Source organism: Pundamilia nyererei, unplaced genomic scaffold, assembly GCF_000239375.1.
Source record: "Pundamilia nyererei isolate P.nyererei 1_Seehausen unplaced genomic scaffold, PunNye1.0 scaffold00028, whole genome shotgun sequence".
Lineage (NCBI taxonomy): Eukaryota > Metazoa > Chordata > Actinopteri > Cichliformes > Cichlidae > Pundamilia > Pundamilia nyererei.
The window spans coordinates 3,372,463-3,394,705 of NW_005187429.1; the positions used below are offsets into that span (position 1 = coordinate 3,372,463).

Consider the following 22,243-nt stretch of genomic DNA (forward strand, 5'->3'; position numbering starts at 1 on the left):
TTGGTCAACTGCAGAGATCCTGTCAGCACATCTGGCCACTCTCACACCATGGCCAAAGGGCTTCTGAGAACACGTGCATGCACGTGTGTACTTTTGTCCACATGTCCCCGTTCACAGCCTTTGATCCATGTGGGCAAGAGAGGGAGAGAGTCCCCTCAGTAATTGGCGTTGGCTGTGTTTTCCAGGACGCCTCTTTAAGCTGATTTAGCCCTAAAGACACCAGATTAGAGTGGATGTTTTGATTAGTGTAGATAATTCAGCATTTATTCCTGCCAGTGCAGCTTTTCTTTCTTTTCTTTTTTTCAGTTTCATCTTCTGTGCTCAGTTGCATTTCAGATGCCGCTCGGTGGATTAATAATTCGCATTCCAGTGAACTCCCTCGATGGCCCGAAACCATCTTTTTCCTCATTCCAGCACATCTATTTTGGTCATGCAAAGGCACTGCCTCATTGCTCGGCCTTTAGTGTGCTTTTGTGACTCCATTTGTGGTGTCATTAAGAATGACTTTCAGTATCGTCTATTGTGCTGGAACCTTAAGTACCTCGTCCCTTTGTGTTTGGCACCACAGAGCAGCCCCTGGCTCTGCGATGAAGGTTCAGTGAAAGGGGCTGCTGTGAAATAACAACCCGACACACTGCATATGGCTCTAAAGAGGAAAGAGTGGTTGTCATTTAATCTGTTTTTTCTTTCTTCCCTTGTCTTGTTCTTTGTTACAATTCTCCTCTCTTTTGCTTGCTCTTGTCCTCAGAACAGATGTAAAAGTGCAGTTTCTGCACGTATGGCAGCAAAACTATAGTATCTGATCATCTTGGTATGTGTTCAAGTATTTTACTTAAGGTAGCTCCAGCCAGTCCTCATTCTTTTCATGTTGGCGCTTAAACATGACTCAGTCGTCAAGGGCAAAGAGGGGAGAAAACCACAGCAGACAGTGGGGAGTCGCCCTGACAGTAAGACAGACAAACATGCAGGAAAGGGGGAAGGAAGGAGAGACAGCCGGGCAGGTCGAGTCCACCTCTATCCTGTGGTCTGGCTCTTGTCCTCTTCTTCCAATCTGAACCAACAGAAATTAGCAATTTTTAGGAAAATGTGAAAAAGATTAAAAGCTTTTTAGCTTTAATTTTAACAACGGTACTAGACAAAAAGACTTTTTATTAGTGCTTTTTGAAAGCTTTAAACAGATACTTTGATGTCACATCTGTGTGACATTCAGAGGGCAGCAGTATGGGAAAAGGTTTCATGGATCAGTCACTGTCAGAAATATGAAGCCTTGCCTCTACTGGGGGGGGGTCTGTGCCATAAAACCGTGTGTAGTTCTTGTGTATGTGTGGGCGTCACAAGAAAACCTGTGTGTGGCCTTTTTCTGTGTCTTCAGACAATGCCAGCTATAGTTAAAGTGTGATTAAGATCCCCGCTTCCTGCCAGGATCAGGACAGAGCGGCAATAGCCATTACTGATGGGTGGACAACAGCGCCACGGCAAACCAGCTTGCATGACGCTGTAAATCGTCTCAGCTGGCAGGCAAAAAGAGATGGATGTGCATGTGAGAATGCACTAAAGCGACAGCACAACAATGTTAACCATGCAGCCAGTCAGGAAGTGCATCATTTTATGATGACTGCACCAGAGGCCGGGCTTGCGCTTGACCCGTAACAAAAGCACTTCTTATTGTCGAATGCATACTTTCCTACGTGATCGACAGTCACCACGCAGCGCTTCGCTGTGTTCTCAAGACCTGGGAGGGAAAGTCCTGGTTTTTTTTAATGAAACGTTCAAGGGTTGTTGCATTTGTCAAAGCTGTATTCGTGTTTGTGTTTGCTAAGTCTCTGTTTTCATTTTGGTTTACGACCTCACTTTGAACTGCACCTCCGCTCTCCCGCGATGAAGTTTCCAGACATTGTGGGAGAGCGTCTGTGTCAGGGCACCCATCCCGAACATCTGCTTGCCACTTACGACGGGCATTTTAATTGATTTTTTTTTTATTTTGCCTTTGAAAAGTCTGGAGTCAGCATTGCTCTTTTTGTCAACTTGTCCGAAAAGGAAAATCGATCAGATGTTTTACTCTCTCTGACAGGCACGTTTCCTCGAGGACACAGCTGATTTGCAGTTCTTCATATGGGTGAAAATGAACTCCATACACAGCTGGTCTCAATTTAAAAATCCCATCACACCTCAACAGAGTGTCTGTTATGTCTACTCAGTTTTTTGTTTTTTTTTCGTTTTTTAAGAAAAACTCAGGGCCTCTGAAATTGAATTCATCCTGCATGCACTTAAAGCTCTAGAGAGCCGGGCTCTGGAAATGTGATGAATGTCATGAACATAGCCGGTCCTTCGGAGACAAACAAACAACTTCCCAAGTCACTACCAGCAGCATGAACCTTCAAAGAGCATAAACGAGCTTGTCCTTTCCCCTGGTTTATGGCCGGGAAGTGGAATGAGATCCTGTCACATGTGTGACTTTGAATATCCCAACTGTATGTGGGTTTCTGTTCTCCGTTTGTGTTTGTTTGGGAGCTGTTTTAAGAATCATTTCAACAGCTTTGTTCTTGTGCTTTCAGCCTGACTCTTATACAAATTCTTTCAGGCAACTGTGACTCATGCCAACCGAACAGATAGTATCTTGGTCTTTTTGGGGGGGAGCATATGGAAAAATACACTATGATACTACACTCGAATGAGTAAAAGTACTACATTTTATTTTATTTTCTGCTCCCCGCTGCTGCCAGATGCCCTGTGCATTTGTTTTCATTCAACACCTTACAGAAGTGACTATGCATGGTTTGGCTCTGATACCTAAATTTAGCACAGATTGATTTTTGTGGGACTCTGTATTCAGAAATGCCAACGTAATTCAGTCGGTACCCTAAACGTGCTGCTTTCAGTACCCAACCTAATGATGTGTTTGGCGTTGAAGAAGCGGACAGAGGTGAGTGATGGCAAATTTCACATTTAATACCAACAAATTAGGAGCAAAGGAAGTGTGTGTTTGGGAAACATTCATGACCGGTTTACAGTTGTCAACATGTCTGTCACAGTTGGCAAAGTAGCTTTAACTTGTGTTTCCCTACACATGCACGTACTCGTTTGTTTCCTTTTTTCCCCTCCATTCCTGACGGCTACACCTGGTTGAAGGGAGGTTCAGGTGTGCCATACAGACAGATAGTATATGTGGGTTTGAGTTTGATCTCTGAGCAGGATGGCAAACATCTGTAGTCTCCAAAATGTCAAACTAGTCCCTCTATAACAGTTACATCCGTCAGCCTTATCTCCAGCAATGGATCAGACCTAAATGATGATGATGATGATGATGATGATGAGTTCCTTCAGCCAGGACAGAGACAGACCGAGAGTGGTCAAGTACAAGAATGCAGTGGAAAATTCCCAGGCAAAGTTTGGACCGAACCGTGAGGGAAGAGGGTGAAGATTTGGGGTTAGAGAGAGCGGGGAATATGGCCGCTGGGTGGGTGTTAGTGGGTTTTCAAGGGAGGAGTCGCTGGTTTGGTGCAGAGACAGCTCGCTGCAGTTCCTCCTTAATTACAGCTCTACTGAAGGACAAGGCCAGGCATGCTCTGAGAGTGCTGCTGTGTATGTGTGCAGCAGTGGAAAACGCACACTCATTCACACATGTGAATGTTATGAACACAGCTGCAAGCTTGAGCAAAGGATTTGTCCTTTTTGAGGAAATCCCATCATCAAAGCGTGCAAGATGGCTCTAAGTGTATGCGGCAGTCTGCGGTGCAATTATCAGCTCAAAACCCTGGACGTGGCTTCAGTGTAGTTTATATTTGTTCTGTTTTCTGCACCTGGTGAAAAGCTTTTGGATTCATTTCAAATTTGAACATTAAAGTTAAAGCTACTGCGCATTTCAAGGCTTCGTGACATCTTGAGCTATAAGAAGTGTTTGCTAGCTAGCACAACATCAACCTAGTTTAGCCTCTGCAAAGAGTTATTTTGGGAGTCCATAATTACAAAGGGAGGGACTGACTATGCTTCTCGAGAGCTCAGCCACAGAAACACACTCCCCACGGGCAGAGTCGCTCAGCTAACTCCAAGTTAGCTGTGTCCTGGCTACAAAAACGGTTCTGTGGTGACCAGTAGTAGCATGGCTAACATGAATGTGATAAACAAGTAAACTGCACTTAACACCTCGCTTTAAAATTTATAGGTATCTTGCAGATGCACTAAACATGTAGACTCGTCTTTCAGATCCAACTGTGGAGCAAAGTAACTTTATTTTCCTAATTTGATGACCCTGGTGAGGTCCCCGAGGCCAAAATCATACAGCGCTAAATCCACCAAACATATGGGAGGACTGAGGGGTCCCTGTTTATTATTTTTGTAAGTTTCTGGTGTTTGGTTATTGAACCTCACTAACAGTGGTGTCAGTAAATGTGAAGCTAACAGAGCATGCACACACTTAACATGCACACAGTCACCAGTGTGTCTTATGCACACTGCAAAGATCACGCCTGTAGTCATATTTGTGTCACAGCACATTTCATGTGTTGTGTAGTTTTGTTTTTCCTCTCTACGCTTACAGTGGTTGGAGCTGGTTCCGCTGAGAGGGAGTGCAGTGTTTCTTTAGGGTTGTGTACTTTTCTTGCATTCCCATGTGGCCACGCCACACTGATGAATTAAGAGGCCATTTCGTTGTTTGTTTTAAGTGGAAAAGGGGGGGCTGGATTTCTGAGTTTGAACCTTTTTTGTTGTCCCTGGTGAGGGAAAACACTCTTGTTTGTTGTTTAGCCCCAACAGATTCTATAATTGATATTTTTTGTATAATTTATTTCTATCTTATATCATATATTACTTATATTTTACTCACATCTGGTTGTTAAAGGGGTATGTGAGTGTGTGTGCGATTTTTAGGTAGTTAAAATACAGTACATTGTCTTATATAGGTCATGAGGCTATAACAATGAGACAAGCTGTCATGCCCCTGCGACTCTGGCTGTTATTCAGCCATAACATTCAAAGTCACGATTTGATTGGCTACAATTGTGCTTGAAGCCTTTTATGATTGGCCATCACAAATCACCAGAGCCTGACAGTGGCCCCTGCAACGTGCATCAAAGTAAACCCCAATTAACCTCTAATCAAGGTGTCTTAGCTAAGGCCTGTCCATGATTTAACAGAGGGAGCTTTAGCAATATTTAAGTTATAGTGGATGCAACACTTTTTTTTAGCAGCTGTGTATTTGTCACACAGGATGTGAGAGGTTCTCAAATGGCACTTGTGCATCTTTTAATATAATCTTGCAAAGGACAAACTTGAAGTCTCATAAACGTGGTTTACTTTTTGAGCCCATTTGGGGATGCAGTCAGAACCCAAACACCAATAAATTCCCACAAAGGTTTTAGGAAAAAGCCCTCCTCTTCATTTGATCTTATGAGCAGAACAAAAACGCACACCGTGAGAAGACACTGCCCACTTCTCCCAACCACCATCCCCCGTTCTCTAAACATGTGGGCCACGAGTCGGTGGTTGAATCAGGCCAACTCAGCAGTTCAGGACGGGAGAGGAAGGAAAAGAATGGAGGAGGGGAGGAATGAGCCCTGACTCTTGTCCTGGTACGAGTTGTGTCCTAGAGACTCCCTGAAACAATGGTTACTGACAGCTCATGTGGAAATACTCCCACAGACAGTTTTGACATGGTGTGTGAGAGAGAGGGAAGAGAGCAGAGGAGAGTACTGACTGTTTTAGCTGTAGCTAGCTGCGAGATGAAGTAAACTGCAAATGAAATCAGTGGAGCAAAGCAGGGGCAGGAAAAACCAAGGATATGTGTCACTGTGCACAGGAAGTTTTCTGTTATGCTGTGTGGTTGTGTAAGAGTTGATGTTTCAGGTGCTATCTTTCAGGAAGATGGAAGAAGGGGGCCTGTCCAAGCTTGCAGAGCATTTTCCCAATCGCACTCCATAGCAATTGTGGTGGTGGTGGGGCACTCACTTGGAGGCTGACTGACCCCTTTTTTCATGACTCACTAGAGCTCAATGTGTTTGCTCACATTAAGGGAATGGTTGAGTACGTAGCAGTGCAAATCTCACGCTGAGGCTTAAGACTGAAGCCGTCCGGCTACATCGAATGTGGACAAAGTTCTGCTTCAGCTATCGCTTAATTTTAGACAAAATAAGCACAGTTGACTGGACCTTATTGCTGCATACTCGTCTGCTTGGATAAGAATGAAAAGATCTCATTTGCTGTCCAACGCAATATTTTCTTTGGCCTTCTTTCTTTCTTTCCTTTTTAAAAATTTTTTTTTTTTTTCTACCATGAAGTACGGGAGATGAACGTCTCCAGAGGCAACTTCAAAACAAAGGCTCCCTTTTCCTGTGAGTTGATGTAAGACCCTCTCAGCACGAAGTCTTATTTGAAGAGAGGCAGAATCGCCCTTCCTCGGTTTCTCTTTGTGTGTTTCCCCTGAGCCGTCCGTTTACAGAAACAAAACTGGTGCGCAGGCAATACGACGACTTGTCCTCAGCTGTTTACACAAGAGCTGTTCTAAATTTTTCACATGCCTGTTTGTGCACTTACTTCCTTACCTGCCCGCCTTGATTGTCACAACCTCCGGTGTGTCCTGGCCTGTCTGCAGAATGTTTGTGTATCTGCATGTGAGCTCCAGAGAGACCATAATCCTCCTAGTCTGCCTGTCGTCTGTCACCTGCAGCTGATAAAAGATTAGGTTTAAAAGGTTGGGAAGGATGAGGCAGAAGGTCATGAAAACGGCAGAAGAGGTCTTCAAGAGTTCATTCGTGGTGTTTGAGATCACACAGATTGTATCATGAAGTAGCCTCTATAAAAGAGTTCTGTTAAACTGAAATGGTTATAGCTTGGAATTTATGTTATTTTGCTTATAGGTTGATTATTTGGATACAATTAAACAAACCATATTGGTATCGTGCTAAGTCGCAAGCAGCGGTGCAAGTTGAGGGGAAATAAGAATACAGTTAAAGGGACAGGAAGTCTATGTGTGTTGATACTTGATGCCAAAATTCTGACAGCGCAGTAGTACTTGTTCTGTTTTGGTACATTAGCCATTGTACTGGTAAGTTGGAGATTAAGTCAGATTTTGAAACTGAAATGCTCCTTCAACTCAGATTTCTAACTCGGAGAATCTGAGCAGTCTTACCAACTCAGAATTAACATCCAAGATGTCAGCAGTGAGTGTAATGGGTAAAAAAATAGTGAAACTTCTAATCTGTGCTGTCACTGCTGTGGCTAAAGAAGCCATGCACAATGCGCTAAGCAGCCTCTGTTCATGGAAAAAGCACAGGGAAAAACTACAAGCAACTAGTGCGGCGTAGGGCAGTATGACCTCTAATCACAATGACGATTAATTCAACGTCCTCAATTACAAAAGGTGCCATCATACTTTTCAGACCAAGGGAGTAAATACCTCCAGTTTTTGCAAACCACACAAAAGACCATCATCCAGATCATTCATTCTATCATCATCCAAACTGTTTTCATCCTCATGTTATTCCAAAATAACATGATTTAGTTTGAAATTGCTGGAAAAGCCACATTTTTTTTCCATAGGCTAAAATGTTTGCAGCTGGTAAACAAGAATAAATGCTTGAGCTAATATAATGCAACTAGCATTATAGCTTGTGGGGAGATTGGTAGGCTACTTGAAGCCATACTAATGTTAACATTTGAATAAACATTCTGCCATCATCAATATCTGCTTATGTCAGTACTACTGCTACCAAGTGCTACATTTCTGCTATCATGGATTTACTTATTTGGATTCCAATTCCATCTTTAGATCAGGCCTACCATTTTGGACCAGGGATGATCTCTGATCAGTAGTACTGATACATGGTTGAAGGGCACAGTGTAATGTTCCCGTGTTTGTTCAGTATAGAGAATGATGCATCCAACTGAACAGCAGCCACTGTTTTCCGTTTACGCGTTTTTAGTTTTTATTATTCTTATAATAAAATCTAAAACCTTTTTTTTTTTTTTTTTTTTTCCTCTGGCAATTCATTCGACTTGTTTGCTCCTATTAAACTTCATGATCAATGCTTTCAGCATAAAGCATAAAACCATCTCAACAAGCTGCTGCAAATGGACCGTGTTCCCTTTTTCTCACTCCTGAAATGAGCGCACGTGAATAATATGCGCACAGGACTCGTAAACATTGTTCTCTCCATTAAACAATGTGAAGCTAATCCAGAGTCCCAATCTTTTCAGCCTGGGGCTCATTAAATATTATTTGATGGTTGAAGAGGCTGATAAGCTCGTGTTCGAGGGTGGGAGTGGAATCAAAAGGTTATACTGCAGCTATTTTCTTCGCCCCATGTCTTCAGAGTATTCCTTAAGAATGTCTTTTTGTATTGTCTTGAAGAGACTCACAAAGATTGCTCTATTAAGAAACAATATCTTCTGTTTCCTCATAGTTTGAAAGCTTTTGGAGGCATTCCTCTTAAGTCTTTCCCGTCCTTCCAAACACACCCACTTAATCACTCGCATGTCTCATACTAACAGAAGTCCAGACAGATGGCATGTACTAAAGTCCAGGTCTGCTGCTGTGACCCGGACGCTGCCAGAATCTATTTCCCCGCATCCGTTCTTTGCCAGAATGCCTGTAAAATATATTACTTGTTGTATGGTTATGAGACGTGCGAGCGATCATGCGCCGGCGCTGAGTGTCGTCTCGTTGTCTTTTTAAATAAAAGCAGTCTGTACCTGGATTTTGTCTCAGTGCATCTCTGTGATGTAAAGAGTGTAAGATGTACATGAACTTTGGTGATGTATAAGGGTGTTTATATCTTCATGTGGTCAGTAAGCAGTGAAAGTAGAGCGTTTACCTGCGGCCATATGGCAGCGGAGGCTTTTGGGAGCTTAAATCAACAGCATGTGTTTTTTGGGGTTGGAAGCATGCATATGGTCAGCAGAGAGGCAGCAGGATTAAAAGCAGAAGCAGTAGTTGGTTATGTTCAAGAGAAAGATGAAGGGAAGGAAACTTGATGAATCCCACCCCCACCCCACCACCCACCCCCGAAGGCATTTTGTAAGTGGGAACACTTGATGGAGTGTACATTGTTCCTTTTTGAAAAGTTGAAGGAATGCAGGACCTGTCTACTTCGCCACACTCCTCCCTCTTTGATGTTTCACTCTCCCCTCCTCTGTGCCTTGTCAGCCACCACCCCCCCCTCCTACACATAAACACAGATTAATCTCTTAAAGTACGCGTGCACACACTCCCTTTTCCATTAAATGCACTCCTATTTTCCCTTAACTTGCATCTTCCCTTCTGACTTGGCCCGACACCCACATACGTAAAGTTTCTGGTGGTTTGTGAGGTCAGAGGGGGCGTGATGGGGGTGGGCGATACCTGCAGCGAATCTCAAACCTGTGACTCTCTCCACACCCCACCACGCAGACGAGCCAAGCCAGAGTGGAGCAGACAAAGCAGCTCCATTTAACTTGTCCCAGATGTGCAGCCCGGCCTCTGTGTGCTGCAGAAACTGTTAGCTGAATGAGTGAAGCCGGTGTGAACGGGGTGCGTGCAGAGTGTGCACCCAAAATCTGTATTTGGCACAAGCTAAGACTGCTGTTTCCCTGAAGCTAACGGTTTATATTTCTAAACTGACTGTCCCTTGTTTTTATGTTATCTCATAATTTTTATTTTTATTTTTTTTATTATCTACCTGAAGCATGCAGAGAATATGAATGCAGACTAAACAAAGGATTGTAGGTCTTTGAAGTGTTAAGCAATCTCCATGACAGTCGTGGCTCTAAGCTGTGGTTTGCTACCATCTTTGTGGAATTAGCAGGTTGAAGGAGTTCACATTGAAGTGTATTTATGTTTGGATATATCCGTATCCTCTCTGTCACTTGTGGATGAACTTGTTTGAGTGAAAGTAGGACTGCAAAAATTAAGAAATGCTTCACTGTCGAATTGCCTGTATGTGCATAAAAAGCACAGTGAGATTTTACAATGTTAAACAGTTTAACTAATAATTAAATGACTAGTTGCAACTGCAGTTAGCTTTGATGTATTAAATTCCACCGATCCTGTAATCCATTTTCTTCTGCTGATCCATTTTGGGGTCACAGTTAGGGATGGATATCGTTTAGGTTTTATCCGATACCAGTGCCAAACCGGTAATTTTGAAACGATGCTCGAACCGATGCTTAAAGAATGGAGAACACAAACTTTGTCTAAAAACCTCTTATGTTTTTATTTTTAGAAGTCTTTTTTTTTCTGCAAAATGATAACAAAGTTAGCCTTTTCTGTTGATACAACATGCCTCCTTTGGTTGGAACTGGTGCTTAAACAATGGAAAATACAAACTTTGTCCTAAAACCTCTCATGTTTAGCTGGGTTTTTTGGGGGTTGTTGTTTTTTTTTTTTTTTTTTGCAGCTATAGGGCATATATGGTATCACTCTATCAAACAAGAAGACAGCCGCATGTAACTACGATGGTGTTTGCTAGTTCACCTTGCGTGCATTAATTTTGTAATGTGGTTAGCCTACTCAACGTAAATTACACACGAACAACATTAAGCTACTCACTCAGAAGAACGGCTGCTGCTGCCATCATCATTTCTGCTAGGGGCTGGCAGGGCTAGGGGCCAGGACTCTCCTCTTCAGGTTCTTTGGGGGGGATGTTGCTAACTCCGGGTCCGATAACACACCCGCAGTAGATGTGCTCGGTGTGAGGTCTTGCAGCAAGCTATCAAATACGGTGCATTTCTCGGCTTTTGAAAAAAACGCTATGTGTCGCCAGGTGTTTCATCAGATTCGAGGTGTTACCTCCTTTGCACAGTATCACCTTAAAGCACTTAGTATGTATCTTGAGTTTGAGTTTGCATCTTTTTCTGTGAAGTACAGCCAGACTTTTGACCGCTTCGCCGTGTGCGTTTTTAATCTGTAGCTCTGCTCTAAAAGAACGTACGTACCTGGGCCCGCCTACTATCCTTGGAAAGGTAAAATGATTGGCTACAATCCAAACTGTATGACAGCTCAAGAAAAAAAAAAAGCACCGAAATAAAGCACTGAAATGTGCGCTGCTTTTCGGTCTGGTTACTACTGTTTATGTCAGAACCGGTACCCATCCCTAGTCACAGTGGGGCTGGAGCTTGTCCCAGATGTCATAGGGCAAGAGACACCTTGGACACGTCACTTCTCTGTCACAGGGACACCATAAAGACACCCATTCATGCTCTAGCTTCTTTCCCCCGCCTTTTTATCAGTTGCAACAATGCCATTTGTTTTCTATCTCCACACTCTTATTTTGAAAGTTTCCCTAGCTGACAACCAGCTACCTTTTTTGGCCTTCCTGTCTCATGTTTCTTTACCACTTGCCGTGACCGACTTTGATGCCACTGTCTTGGATTGCATTTGGTGACTGTAGTCTTCATTCTGCTGTGGACATCTGAAGGTGTCATTAAACCAGAATCTGCAGCAGGTGAAGAACTGGTTCATGTGGGAGAATGTAGTACCACTGTTGCTAACCGAGACGGTGGAGCTGGTCGAACCTCAAGGCTCAGTGATAACTCTGATTTAGCTGCTTATTGCTCTAATATACAAATGTTACAGTGTGAGTCCACTTATAGATCCCCTCCCCTTTACTGCCGTAAATATAATCACATTCTGTTGGAAACACTGAATGTCATGGAAATATGGTAAACCTTAATATGGTCTGTGCATTCACAAAATCACTGAAACTTCCAGTTAGCTCCTACCCTAACCCTCAGTGCAGCTGTCTGTTATAACCACGCACATTTATCGAGCTTCTCCAAATTTCCACTCGGGCTCTGCCTCATCCACCCCTGCAAGAATGTGAAATATGTTTGCATGTTTAAAAATGTCTTTATTCAGTCTGGATTCCTTTTCCATGTTAGTGTTAGTTGGAAAAATCTTGGCAGTAGTCTGCGCCTAAACACAAAGAGGGACTTCTCAGCCATCTCCAAAAGGGAGGCCCGGACACGTCCAAGAAGACGGATTGTTTTGGTTCCTCCATTTGATACTGAGACAAAGATGAAAACCTAACCTCTCATTTAAAAGATACTGCACGCTGCATTCTGAGTTTTTCTTGCCTTTTTTTTTTTTTTTTCCTTTTTTTGACATGGGAAAGAGACGTAGAAATTTGCTGCTCAGCTCATTCTGCTGTATTTGGAAGCGTTGTGTGAAACCACAACGGATAGTCATGAAAACCAGCTATTTGCAATCCCACGCACAAGGAGAAAGCAACACAGAATGCTCTGCATTTCATTAAATCTCGTCTTTTCTAATGCAAACGGGACAAAAAAAAATGTAAATGCGGGTAAAGTGGGGAAATGTTTTCAGTAGGACGCATAGGCTTCACTGTCCTGCATTGTACTGAGCTGTCTGGTTTTGTCCTGCGAGGCTCTGCTCTGTCATGTGAGGTTTCATCCTTTCCTGCATCATGCCATGTTCCTGGTGGTTGTGAAAGTGAGGAGCTCCCAGCTGTATGTCTGTGTGTGTCTGTCTGTGGGGCTCAGGAATGGAGCCCACTGCCACAGCATCCAGTGACCTAATGCAAAAGGCAGCAGGGTCGAGCCCTATTCTCTGTTCTCTCTATATGCCTCATCTCTCCCTCTCTCCAGTGATTAGTCTCTGCTGTCACTAAGCACTTTGTCACGCTTGGACGAAGACCCTGGTGGGGCCTGGAAGGGTTGTTGGGGCACAGGAATGTCACATGCATAGCTGTACTGTAGACAGACAGACCAGCAGACTGATGCTTATAGGCTGCTGCTGCAGTGAGCTGATAAAATGCCATGTCCTGTGAAAATTCTCCATATCCAACACTTTTTTTCTTCTTTTTCTTTTTTTTTTTTTTTAAATGAGCTGGGAAGTCAGAACTTTTCAGCATTATGAGATAATGCTGAAATTATGAGATAAAGTTTTACGTTTTGGACGCAAGGACGTTTTGGCGTCCTTGCAGAAGCTCTGATGAAAAGATTGCAATCATGTGTAGTAAATAAGAGGCAGCCAAATGCTGCCGACCAGAAATGGTGTGATCTTCTCCCGTAACTCCTCACAAGAAAGCATAGCTGTGAAAATATGAAAGTGGTCCGTTTATACCTGCAATAACTGCAGAAACACAAAGTTCAACTATTAATTACCCTTTTAGGTTGACATTTTTAAAAATTTTATTTATTTATTTACCAATAGCAATAGCCTGGGAGGTGTTGGATATGATGGCGAAGAGAAAACGAGTGCTTTACTTAAGTACCAAAACTGCAAACTAGTGCTTTTTGTTTAGATTGGCCTCGTGGTTGTTTTTGAAGTTCCTCAGCTTGGCTGTTTGTGTCTTGGTTGTATCTGGGCTCACACCACTGTGGAGACCACTGCTAAAGCTGTTAACCAGCTGTGTGTGCAGATGCCTCGACCCACTCCCACATTATGACAACTCTTTTTGCAGTGATAAAACCATAAAGCTTAATATCACTGATTGCATTTAATTCTTCCAAAAAACAGCTTTTAAATGGTGAGGAAATGAAGCTCAATCAAGACTAGCATGCACGTGAGATTAGCCAGTCAAATGCCTGGTATCATCTGGCATTGACATTAGCTTATCTTCTGGGGTTGCCCTTTGGCATACCTGAACTAACACTGTTTGATTAGTGTCTTACACCATATTTGCAGCAGTGTTTAACTCCTATGTACACTCACATGATGGTACAAGATGCATTAATAACTGACCTTATCAGTTCAGGCTCTGGTTCCAGCAGGTACTTTGTTTTTCTCTGTGGTTGCACTCTTTTCCTGCACAGGTGCAAGCAAAGCTTTTAACATACTGCTCACACATCTTGAAGGTGACCCCTAACACTTTGTATGTGACAGTGTGCTGGACTGATGATGTTAGACAGAGTAGCTTATACAAGCAAACACACCCAGGTTCAATTCCCTGCGATTTTATTTCCCTCCGTTAAATCATGCGTGTTAGCCATGTTGTATCAAACATGAAATTACCAAAGCTGACAGAGAGGGCTTAAAGCACAGCCTCAAAATGGAAGTGCACTCTTGCTGTGTTTCATTTCCATCTACTTTGCCCCTCTGAAGTTGTTTTGAGTCAGTGGGAATGTCAGAAGACCTGCCAGGAACAAGTGTGCAGTGAGGTCCTAATGGCTGGGTCGTAAAACTTTTTAGATTCCTGCTTTTTATGGGAAAGGCTGGAAAAGCAGTAGGACTTGAAAACGCCTTCTTTTCACAGTTAACTAGAGGTGGGCTTGAGTGGATCAGAGGCTATTTTTCCAGTTTTTCCCCCTTTGGCTTTGTAAGGTGTGAACAGTATGGGGCATTTAATAGCAGCTGAGAACCAGGCAGAAACTCATTTGCTAACCAGCCTTTCAAGGATTCATTAAAAACTGTGGGTAAAACAAACAGAAAAATATATATGTCAGCAAAGGCGCTCATTAGCCAAAAAAAATGATAGTCAGGTTTAAAATAGGCACTTGCTGTGTCTTGTCTTGACGTAATGCAGGAGTTCAACCTGATCGGAGATATCGCCGACTAACCACCACATTCTTGGAGTGGCAGGCACACACATCAACAGAGAGCAGAATGTAGACTCCTTTTCACCTCTGACCTCAAAGCAGTCGGAGCCACATAAGGTGGTGTTCTGGCATCGTGGTGCATTTGGAGCCAGTATTGCTAAATAAAACTCCCTTTCACATGTTGATTTAAGCATTGCAACACTGAATTCCTCTCAAACGAATCAGAGCTCCCGTATTACCTTTGCTGATACTTCACACCTCAATTGTTAAACGTTATTTTTGTTTTTGTTTTCATTTGTTTTTTTTCCATCTGTCAGCATTCAACCTCACTCCTCTGGTTTGGCTTGGCTTGAGTTCTCTAGTATTTCTGGGCAAAGTAACAGTACAAACAGCTGTTACTAGCGAGTGTGCATGCATATAAGTGTTCCTAAATTTGACTCATTTTCTATTCCATACTGTGATCAACATTTAGTCTTCTCACAGGCTTTTACTTATTAGGTCGAACCTGCAAACACTCAGCATTGACCCGGCATTCTTTGATCAGCGGGTTCACATCAGCTTACCCATCATGCTTCATCGTGCTGCAGGGATTAGGTTTGTCAGGAGTTGTTATGTTAACCATCGTGTTATCAGCTGGAACATGCTCACTTTGGGTTTGTCTGCGTCTCCCACACTTGGCAGTGCTATGACACTCATGGTTCATCCTTACTCTGTTCTTTTCCAAGTAGTTGACCTTTTTAATAAGATTTAGTTTAGAAACATCTTCTTTTTCATGCAAACGTTCAAGTAAGAGAGAGTTTTCCTGCTTTATTAAACCCTAAAGAAACACATGTGAGTTTACCAAGAAGGCATACAGTGTCTGTGCTTATGTAGAGGGGTTTTCAACAGGCAGCAGACACTAGGTGTTGAGCTTTTGCAGTGGAAAGGTGCTTTTTAATTTGATTAATATATTACCCCAGTCTAGCAGACAGACATGAACTAAGTTTTGTGGCCACTGTTGTTTTCTCCTTCTACTCAACATCTCAATTTGATTGGCTACATATCACCTAACTAGCTAGATATGATCCATCATCAGTTTATCTACTGATTATTTTCTTGAGAAACAGGTTTTTATAAGGACTTTTTTTTTGTTTTCCTAAATATAATATGACTTCAGGCTTTCCCGCGAAGTGTGTTGCAACTCACAGCGTTGCCTCTGGCTGTTTGTCGTTGTTATTTAATACCTTTTGTCGTGGCTCTCATTCTTTCATCAAACTGTGTGGTATTACTTAGTGTTTGGTACTTGCCTGCTGAGGTGTATGGAGTTTGAGGCTTTCTTTTTTAGAGAGGTAAACAGCCGTCTGCATACATTTTGATTGTGTCACAAGTCGTTTTTGTTGCTGTCATCGTTGTTGTCTTGGTTTTGTTTTTATAAATAAGATGGAGGGAAATCATAGTATTGGAAATAAAGAAGATAATTTGGGGCCGATTTTATACAGTGACCTTTTTTCTTTTTCTTTTTTTTAAAATGCAAACACAACCCCAAACAGCTTAACTAGTCTGTCCTCTTCAGCTCTTCCCCTTTGGGTATATCAGCACACCACTGTTGTCTGTTGTAAATATGCAAGTCCCTTAAAGCAAATTACAGAAATATATGCTTCTTTGGGGTTTTGCAGAACAGCTGTGAGCCATTGCATACAAACTACAGTCTTTTCAGTTGGGGGGGGGAATCATCTGTTGCCCCATATACCGCGATGATGTGGCGTGGCATTGCTTCAGACTGAGGTGAGGGTGTGGAAGGAGGGTGTTGCTCCGAAAACCTGTAATGACATTCTAGCTGCAATCCCACCCAACATGGTTCCCATCAGACAGACTTTCACTTGTGGTAGAAATTCCCGCGCTACAGCGAATGCCTCGTCTGGTTTCAATCAAATCAGCTTCTGCTGCAACATGCACAATACATTTTAGAATACCAAGCACCGAGTTTGATTATATTCAGACTGTCTCTGCTAAAAAATGCATTTTTACAAAGCAATTTATTCTTCCTTATCGGGCACTTCTGGCACAGCTGCTTGGCTTGAGTCTTTGAGGACTTGACAACATTATTTCATGCTGAGCCAGGAGATGTCAGTCTTATAGTTTGCACATTTATCATTTCTATTTTTGCCTTGTTTTCATTGTGTTTCCCCATGATTTCTACGGTCGACAGCACTGCCGATTTCATGGGAGCTGCTTCTGTTCACCTGACAGCATTAAGACCCTGAGCACACGTTGCGTTTCACAACAATTATATTCTTTTCTCTACTTTTCATGTCCATCATACAGACATTATCAGAAAGAGATATGACACTCAAAGTATTCTGAATAGAAATTGTAGAGCTATGTTAACCTGACGATGTTTAACTTTAAAGTTAATTCTCCCAAAAAAATTAATTCTCTAAAAACAAAAAATTGCAGTTGTCCCACCCTCTGACCACACAGAGCCAATCAAAACTGATGCATGCACACAGTCGAGGTTCGCGACTTAGCTGCCACCACAGAGCTGGCAGGTATTTTGTTGTTAAGGTTGGGCTGTAGATAAGTGTATTCAAAACATGACTTAACCCGCCTGGAAAACTTCCCAGATTCGTTGCCAAGATGCATGCCAAGAGGATGGATTTTGGAAAAAATAGAATATATTGCTTAGTCATCAGTCTGCACACAGAAGTTGTAGAGGGAGAACATACAATGATGATGAGTCGGCACTCCATATGGAGGTGTATGGCAGAGGTCCTGAGGCTGGAGCTGGCTCAGAATTGAAATTTATTTCAGTGTTTGAATAAAGGCCCAACAAATACTGTGTGCTGAACCATCAGTGCACAGTCAAACACACAATTTCATTTTTTTTTCTTCTTAAAGTGTCCCTAACAGTCGGGCAAACATGAGTCATAGTAATGGAAGTGCTGGAGCTGATTCTCCTGTCTGGGGACCTTCGCTTCCTGTCACATCACGGTTTACTGTGTCCAGATTTCCTGCCTGCCTGAGAAGAGAAGATTAGAGAGCTATTTATTTTTCCTCTCCTCCTCTTATTTGCATCTTTGTCAGAAATACAACTCAGTGAACATATGTGTAATCATATGTGAGTCAATGTGAAACTGTAAATACACATTCATCCCTTTTTTTTTAAAAAAAAAAAAGAAAAAAAAAAAAGGTTTGTTGCTGTTGTTTGTTTAATGCTCAGCAGTGATTACTTTTTCTTCTTTTTTTTAAATGTCAGTCATTCACTGACAGGGTGATCCAAGCCACTGATTTCCAACCAGGGAAAAAGTACCAGAGGAGGTGTTTTTTCTGTAGCACAATTTTAATTGAAAAGATGAGTGAACCTGAACAAATTTGGCCTGAGAAGTTAATTAAAAGTAATTAATAAATGCAGACAGAACAAAAGGTAAGGGGTGACTGGGTAAAATTGCTATTTAAAATGATGTTCAGAGCAGTTATTAAATTACAAATGAAAATTGATCAAAGTTCAATAATGACTGAAATGGCTAAAAGTAATTCCTAGAGACTTTGTGTAGTTAAAACTGTAACTGCTCAAAGCTTTAACATATCTGATAAACTCTCTGACAGTTTGACATGATGACAAATGATTAACATTATAAACAATTAGGAGTTAAATAACAGTTGAAATGCTTCAGAGTTGGGGGGGATGACGTTGTTCCTGTGGGGTTTGTCAGATTATAAAAAGGCTAGGGAGCACTAATCAAGTCCACCATGAAGGCCTCCATTGTTTCATCGATGGCTCTGAATCTGTGGTTGGAAACATCGAGCATTAACTGAGATTAGCAAACAAATCTTCCCTCAGCTCATTCTTTCCACATCGTGTTGTCTCATTGTCCTTTGAGGTCACTTGTGAACTGAGGTCGTGGAAGATGGTTCACTTTCTAATTAGCTATAAAGAGCACAATGAGGGGTTTTGTTTGTTTGTTTGTTTGTTTGTTTTTTAACATTTGATACTGAGTTGTATGGGTTATGGTACATGTACCTCATGTGACTTTGTATCTGCGTGCAGAAATGCAACCCTGTTATCCATGTAGCTGCAGCCTGGTAGCAGAGGGGTGGGTCACAGCTTTCTGCACTGGAATGCTCAGCAAACTCAGCAGTTTATATACACACACACACACACACACACACACACACACACACACACACACACACACAGCTTCTCTGAATCTAGTTGACCTGTTCAAGTTGCACTTTTGCATAGAAACCTTGTGAGTAAGCCTCTGAGCACTCCAGTGTTGTTTATAACTTTCCTCTAATTAAAATATTGTGTCAAAACTGGAATAAAAGTTGTGTAAATGATTAGCAGGTGTTTCCCAGGACAGTTCGGGTCAGCTACATTTGTGCATCATTTGCACAAAGGTTGCGGAGTTTGTAACAGAGGTTTTGATAGTCTTTTTATCTTGTTCCATTCCAGATTTATATTTTTATTCTTTGACTAGTTTTCCATGATTCATACTTGCAAATAGTTATTTTTCTATGGGGCCTTGGTTTAACACATGGAAGATAAACATTTTGAACTGGTTTTCTTGTCACTAAATCTTTTTCTTTCTGTCTCGTCTCTTTCTTTGCAGAAGAGATAGACTATACCAACTTTGCCTCCAACACCATAACACGTAAGAAGAAGCCTGTGGTCGCGCTGCGCAACGACGTCAACCGCAAACGTCCTCACATCCGCATCGGCATGCCACAGGACTTCCGACCCGTTTCCTCAATCATTGATGTGGACATCTTGCCTGAATCTCACCGCCGTGTCCGCCTGTATCGCCACGGTTCAGACAAACCTTTGGGCTTTTACATTCGAGATGGAGTCAGCGTGCGCGTGACTTCTCACGGACTGGAGAAAGTACCTGGCATCTTCATATCTCGGCTGGTGCCTGGAGGTTTGGCGGAGAGCACCGGGCTGCTGGCGGTTAATGACGAGGTGCTGGAAGTGAACGGCATTGAAGTGACGGGGAAATCCTTGGATCAGGTAACAGATATGATGATCGCCAACAGCCACAACCTGATTGTTACCGTCAAACCGGTGAATCAGCGCAACAACGTTGTCCGCAGCAGCAGGATCTCCGGCAGCTCGGGCCAGTCGTCCGATAGCAACGGCTCAACCGGTCACATGTATGTAAACATAGGGGGGATGCCACCTTCTGGGGCGCATGGTTATCAGGATGACCTGGAGAGTGACGAGGATAATGACGTCGTCATAGAGAAAAACATCAAGAGGCCATCTCAGAGGTCCAATGCTTCACTGGCATCCAGTGCGTCCCGCACACAACACCAGAATCCGACCACCACCTCAGGCTCGGCGGCACCTCCGAGCCCTCCCACACGACCACTGTCGGTGGTCTCCACTGCTTCGTTCCACTCCCAGCAGAGTCTAAACGGAGGGTCCCACCACCACCAACACAGCAGTCTTAGCTACCAGTTCCACAAAGACCTTAACCTTCAGCACAACCCACACCAGCAGTCCCTTCACAGCCATCAACCCCACGCGCAGCTTCATCATACCAGCAACCCAGCCCTCCGCCACAGCAACGGCAGCCTGCACAAAATCCTCAGCTCACTGAAAACTGACCCACGAAACAGTCTCGCACTTCCCAGAGGAGGGGTGGAGGAGGACGGCACTGTCATTACCCTATAATACTTACAAACACAGACACACAAACATCCCGACTGCTCAGAGACTAAACTGGAACAGCTAAATAATGAGCATGTGCGTGTTTTGTCAGATACTAACTGTAACTTCTGTCTGGTTTTACAAAACCTTTGATGTTAGGAAGTTGCAAACAGGAAAGAGCATTGTGTACATATTTCTTGTGTTTGTTTTTTTTAAAGTCATCTTTATCATACATGAGAAAATTTGTATGTTTTGTAATAAGCATCAGAACAAATAACTGTTTTTAGGCGAGTCCACTATCGTAGTTCTGAATGTACCTACAGCCTCGTGTCTTTACTTAGTGACCACTTTTTATTAAGACCCTTTTCATTCTTCTTACTGGGACCAACTGGGGTTTGTTTATGTGGATGTTTTAAAGAGTAAATCTATATTTCTTATATTCTGATGAATGCTGTGTAGAGTGTTTGTTGTTTTTTTTTAATAGGTCTTTTATGCTTTATGATCAAATCCGTGTATCTGTTTCAATAAATTATTCTGTCTCACAATTATGCAAACTATAAATGTGATGTTTGCTCCACTACTTATGCACTTAATGGCTTCTAAATTGAGACAATAATTTCTGCATTTATATAATTATCTTTTTAGCTTGTTAGAGCTTTCAAACTACAACTGGTCACTTCATTAGGCACACCTTATTGTTGTTTTAACTCCTTATTCATGGCACTGATTCACAGAGGTGCTCATTCCTCTGATATTTTGGTCAATATTGACCCGATAGCATCACATCATAGCTACAGATTTCTCGACTAATGTCATTATCCCATTCCACCACATTCTTAAGAATTGAGAGCTGATGACAATAGAGGCCATTTGAGTACAGTGAACTCACTCTCATGGTCAAGAAACCAGTTTGAGGTTTGATTTGAATTCTGACATGGTGTGTTATCCTGCAGGAAGCAGCCGTGGGTACAGTGTGGTCATAAAGGGATGGAGATGGTTGGCAACAACACTTTGGCTGTGTGTCGCTCTGCACTAAAGACCCCAGAGCATGCCAGGAAAATATACCCCACACAGCTACATCACCAGCTTGAGCATCTCTGAAAACAACGTCATCTACACACCGTGGTTCTAACAAGTGATTTGTTACTACAACTTAGAGCAGTGTGACCATTCTCCTCTGACCTCTGACAACAACTCATTTTCACCCAGAGAACTGCCACTCACTGGATTGTTTTATTTATTTTTGGGGGGTGTTTTCTCTGTAAACTCTAGAGATGGCTGTCTGGGGAAAATCCCAACATATCAGCAGTTTCTGAAATACTTAGACCAGCCCATCTAAGTATTTCAGCTATGCCACTTAAAAGTTACTTAAATCAACTTTCTTCTACATCCTGATGCTCTGCATGAACTTCAGCTGGTTTACTGACCACATCTACATGCAAAAATGGATCTGAGTTATGTTATATACAATTTATATAGATATTTGCGCTAATGAGTAATAGTACAGGTGTACCTAATGAAGTGGCCAGTGAGTGTATTTACTTTAAAATGTATTTTTGTACTGAACAGACACAAGATGCTGTTAAGCACAGATGACTGCATGAATTGTACTAAACAAAATGGGAAAAATAAGTTTTGGTTTCAAACTAAAGGCCAGAAGATTTTCATTAAACTCAAAGCTGATGGTGAAGCAAAGAGGCTGACATTCCAGTTCAGAGTAACTAGGAACTCATAACCACACAGTGTGGCGTAAGTGGTGTGAATTTCTGGAGCACCATTTCTGAAGCTTAAGTAAAAGTAATCTTGACTCGTGTAAAACCACAAAGACTTGTGGCTATTTAAAGGTGATGAGTCTGTAGTGATGTCATCTGCACCTCATTCAAGTCATTAAAAGCTACAGTGAAAGCCACAAATCCTAGGCTTTTAGAAAGCAGTAGTCAGGCTGAAGGAGAAGATAAGAAATTAAGGTCTTGTTTCACAAAATAATTCACTTTAGACATCACAAAGTCAAGATGTAGACTATCTGAAGGTTGAATTCCTTGAGTCGGGTACAGCTTTATCATCATTTTGCTTTTGGCTACAGCCTCTGCTTCCAACCTAGATATGCAACTGGAATGCATGTCAGAGGCCCTCCGGCAGCAA

General features: G+C 42.4%; 1 protein-coding gene across 1 annotated transcript in view; it reads left to right on the forward strand.

Moving 5' to 3' along the window:
- The window catches only part of pard6gb (par-6 family cell polarity regulator gamma b), a 34,555-nt gene extending 13,864 nt beyond the window's left edge, over positions 1-20,691 (forward strand). Inside the window, exon 3 of the mRNA XM_005728474.1 lies at positions 19,062-20,691. Within this exon, the coding sequence (XP_005728531.1) occupies positions 19,062-20,125 (1,064 nt within the window). The 3' untranslated portion in view covers positions 20,126-20,691. The remainder of the gene's footprint in view (positions 1-19,061) is intronic.
- The last annotated feature ends 1,552 nt before the right edge of the window (positions 20,692-22,243 follow it).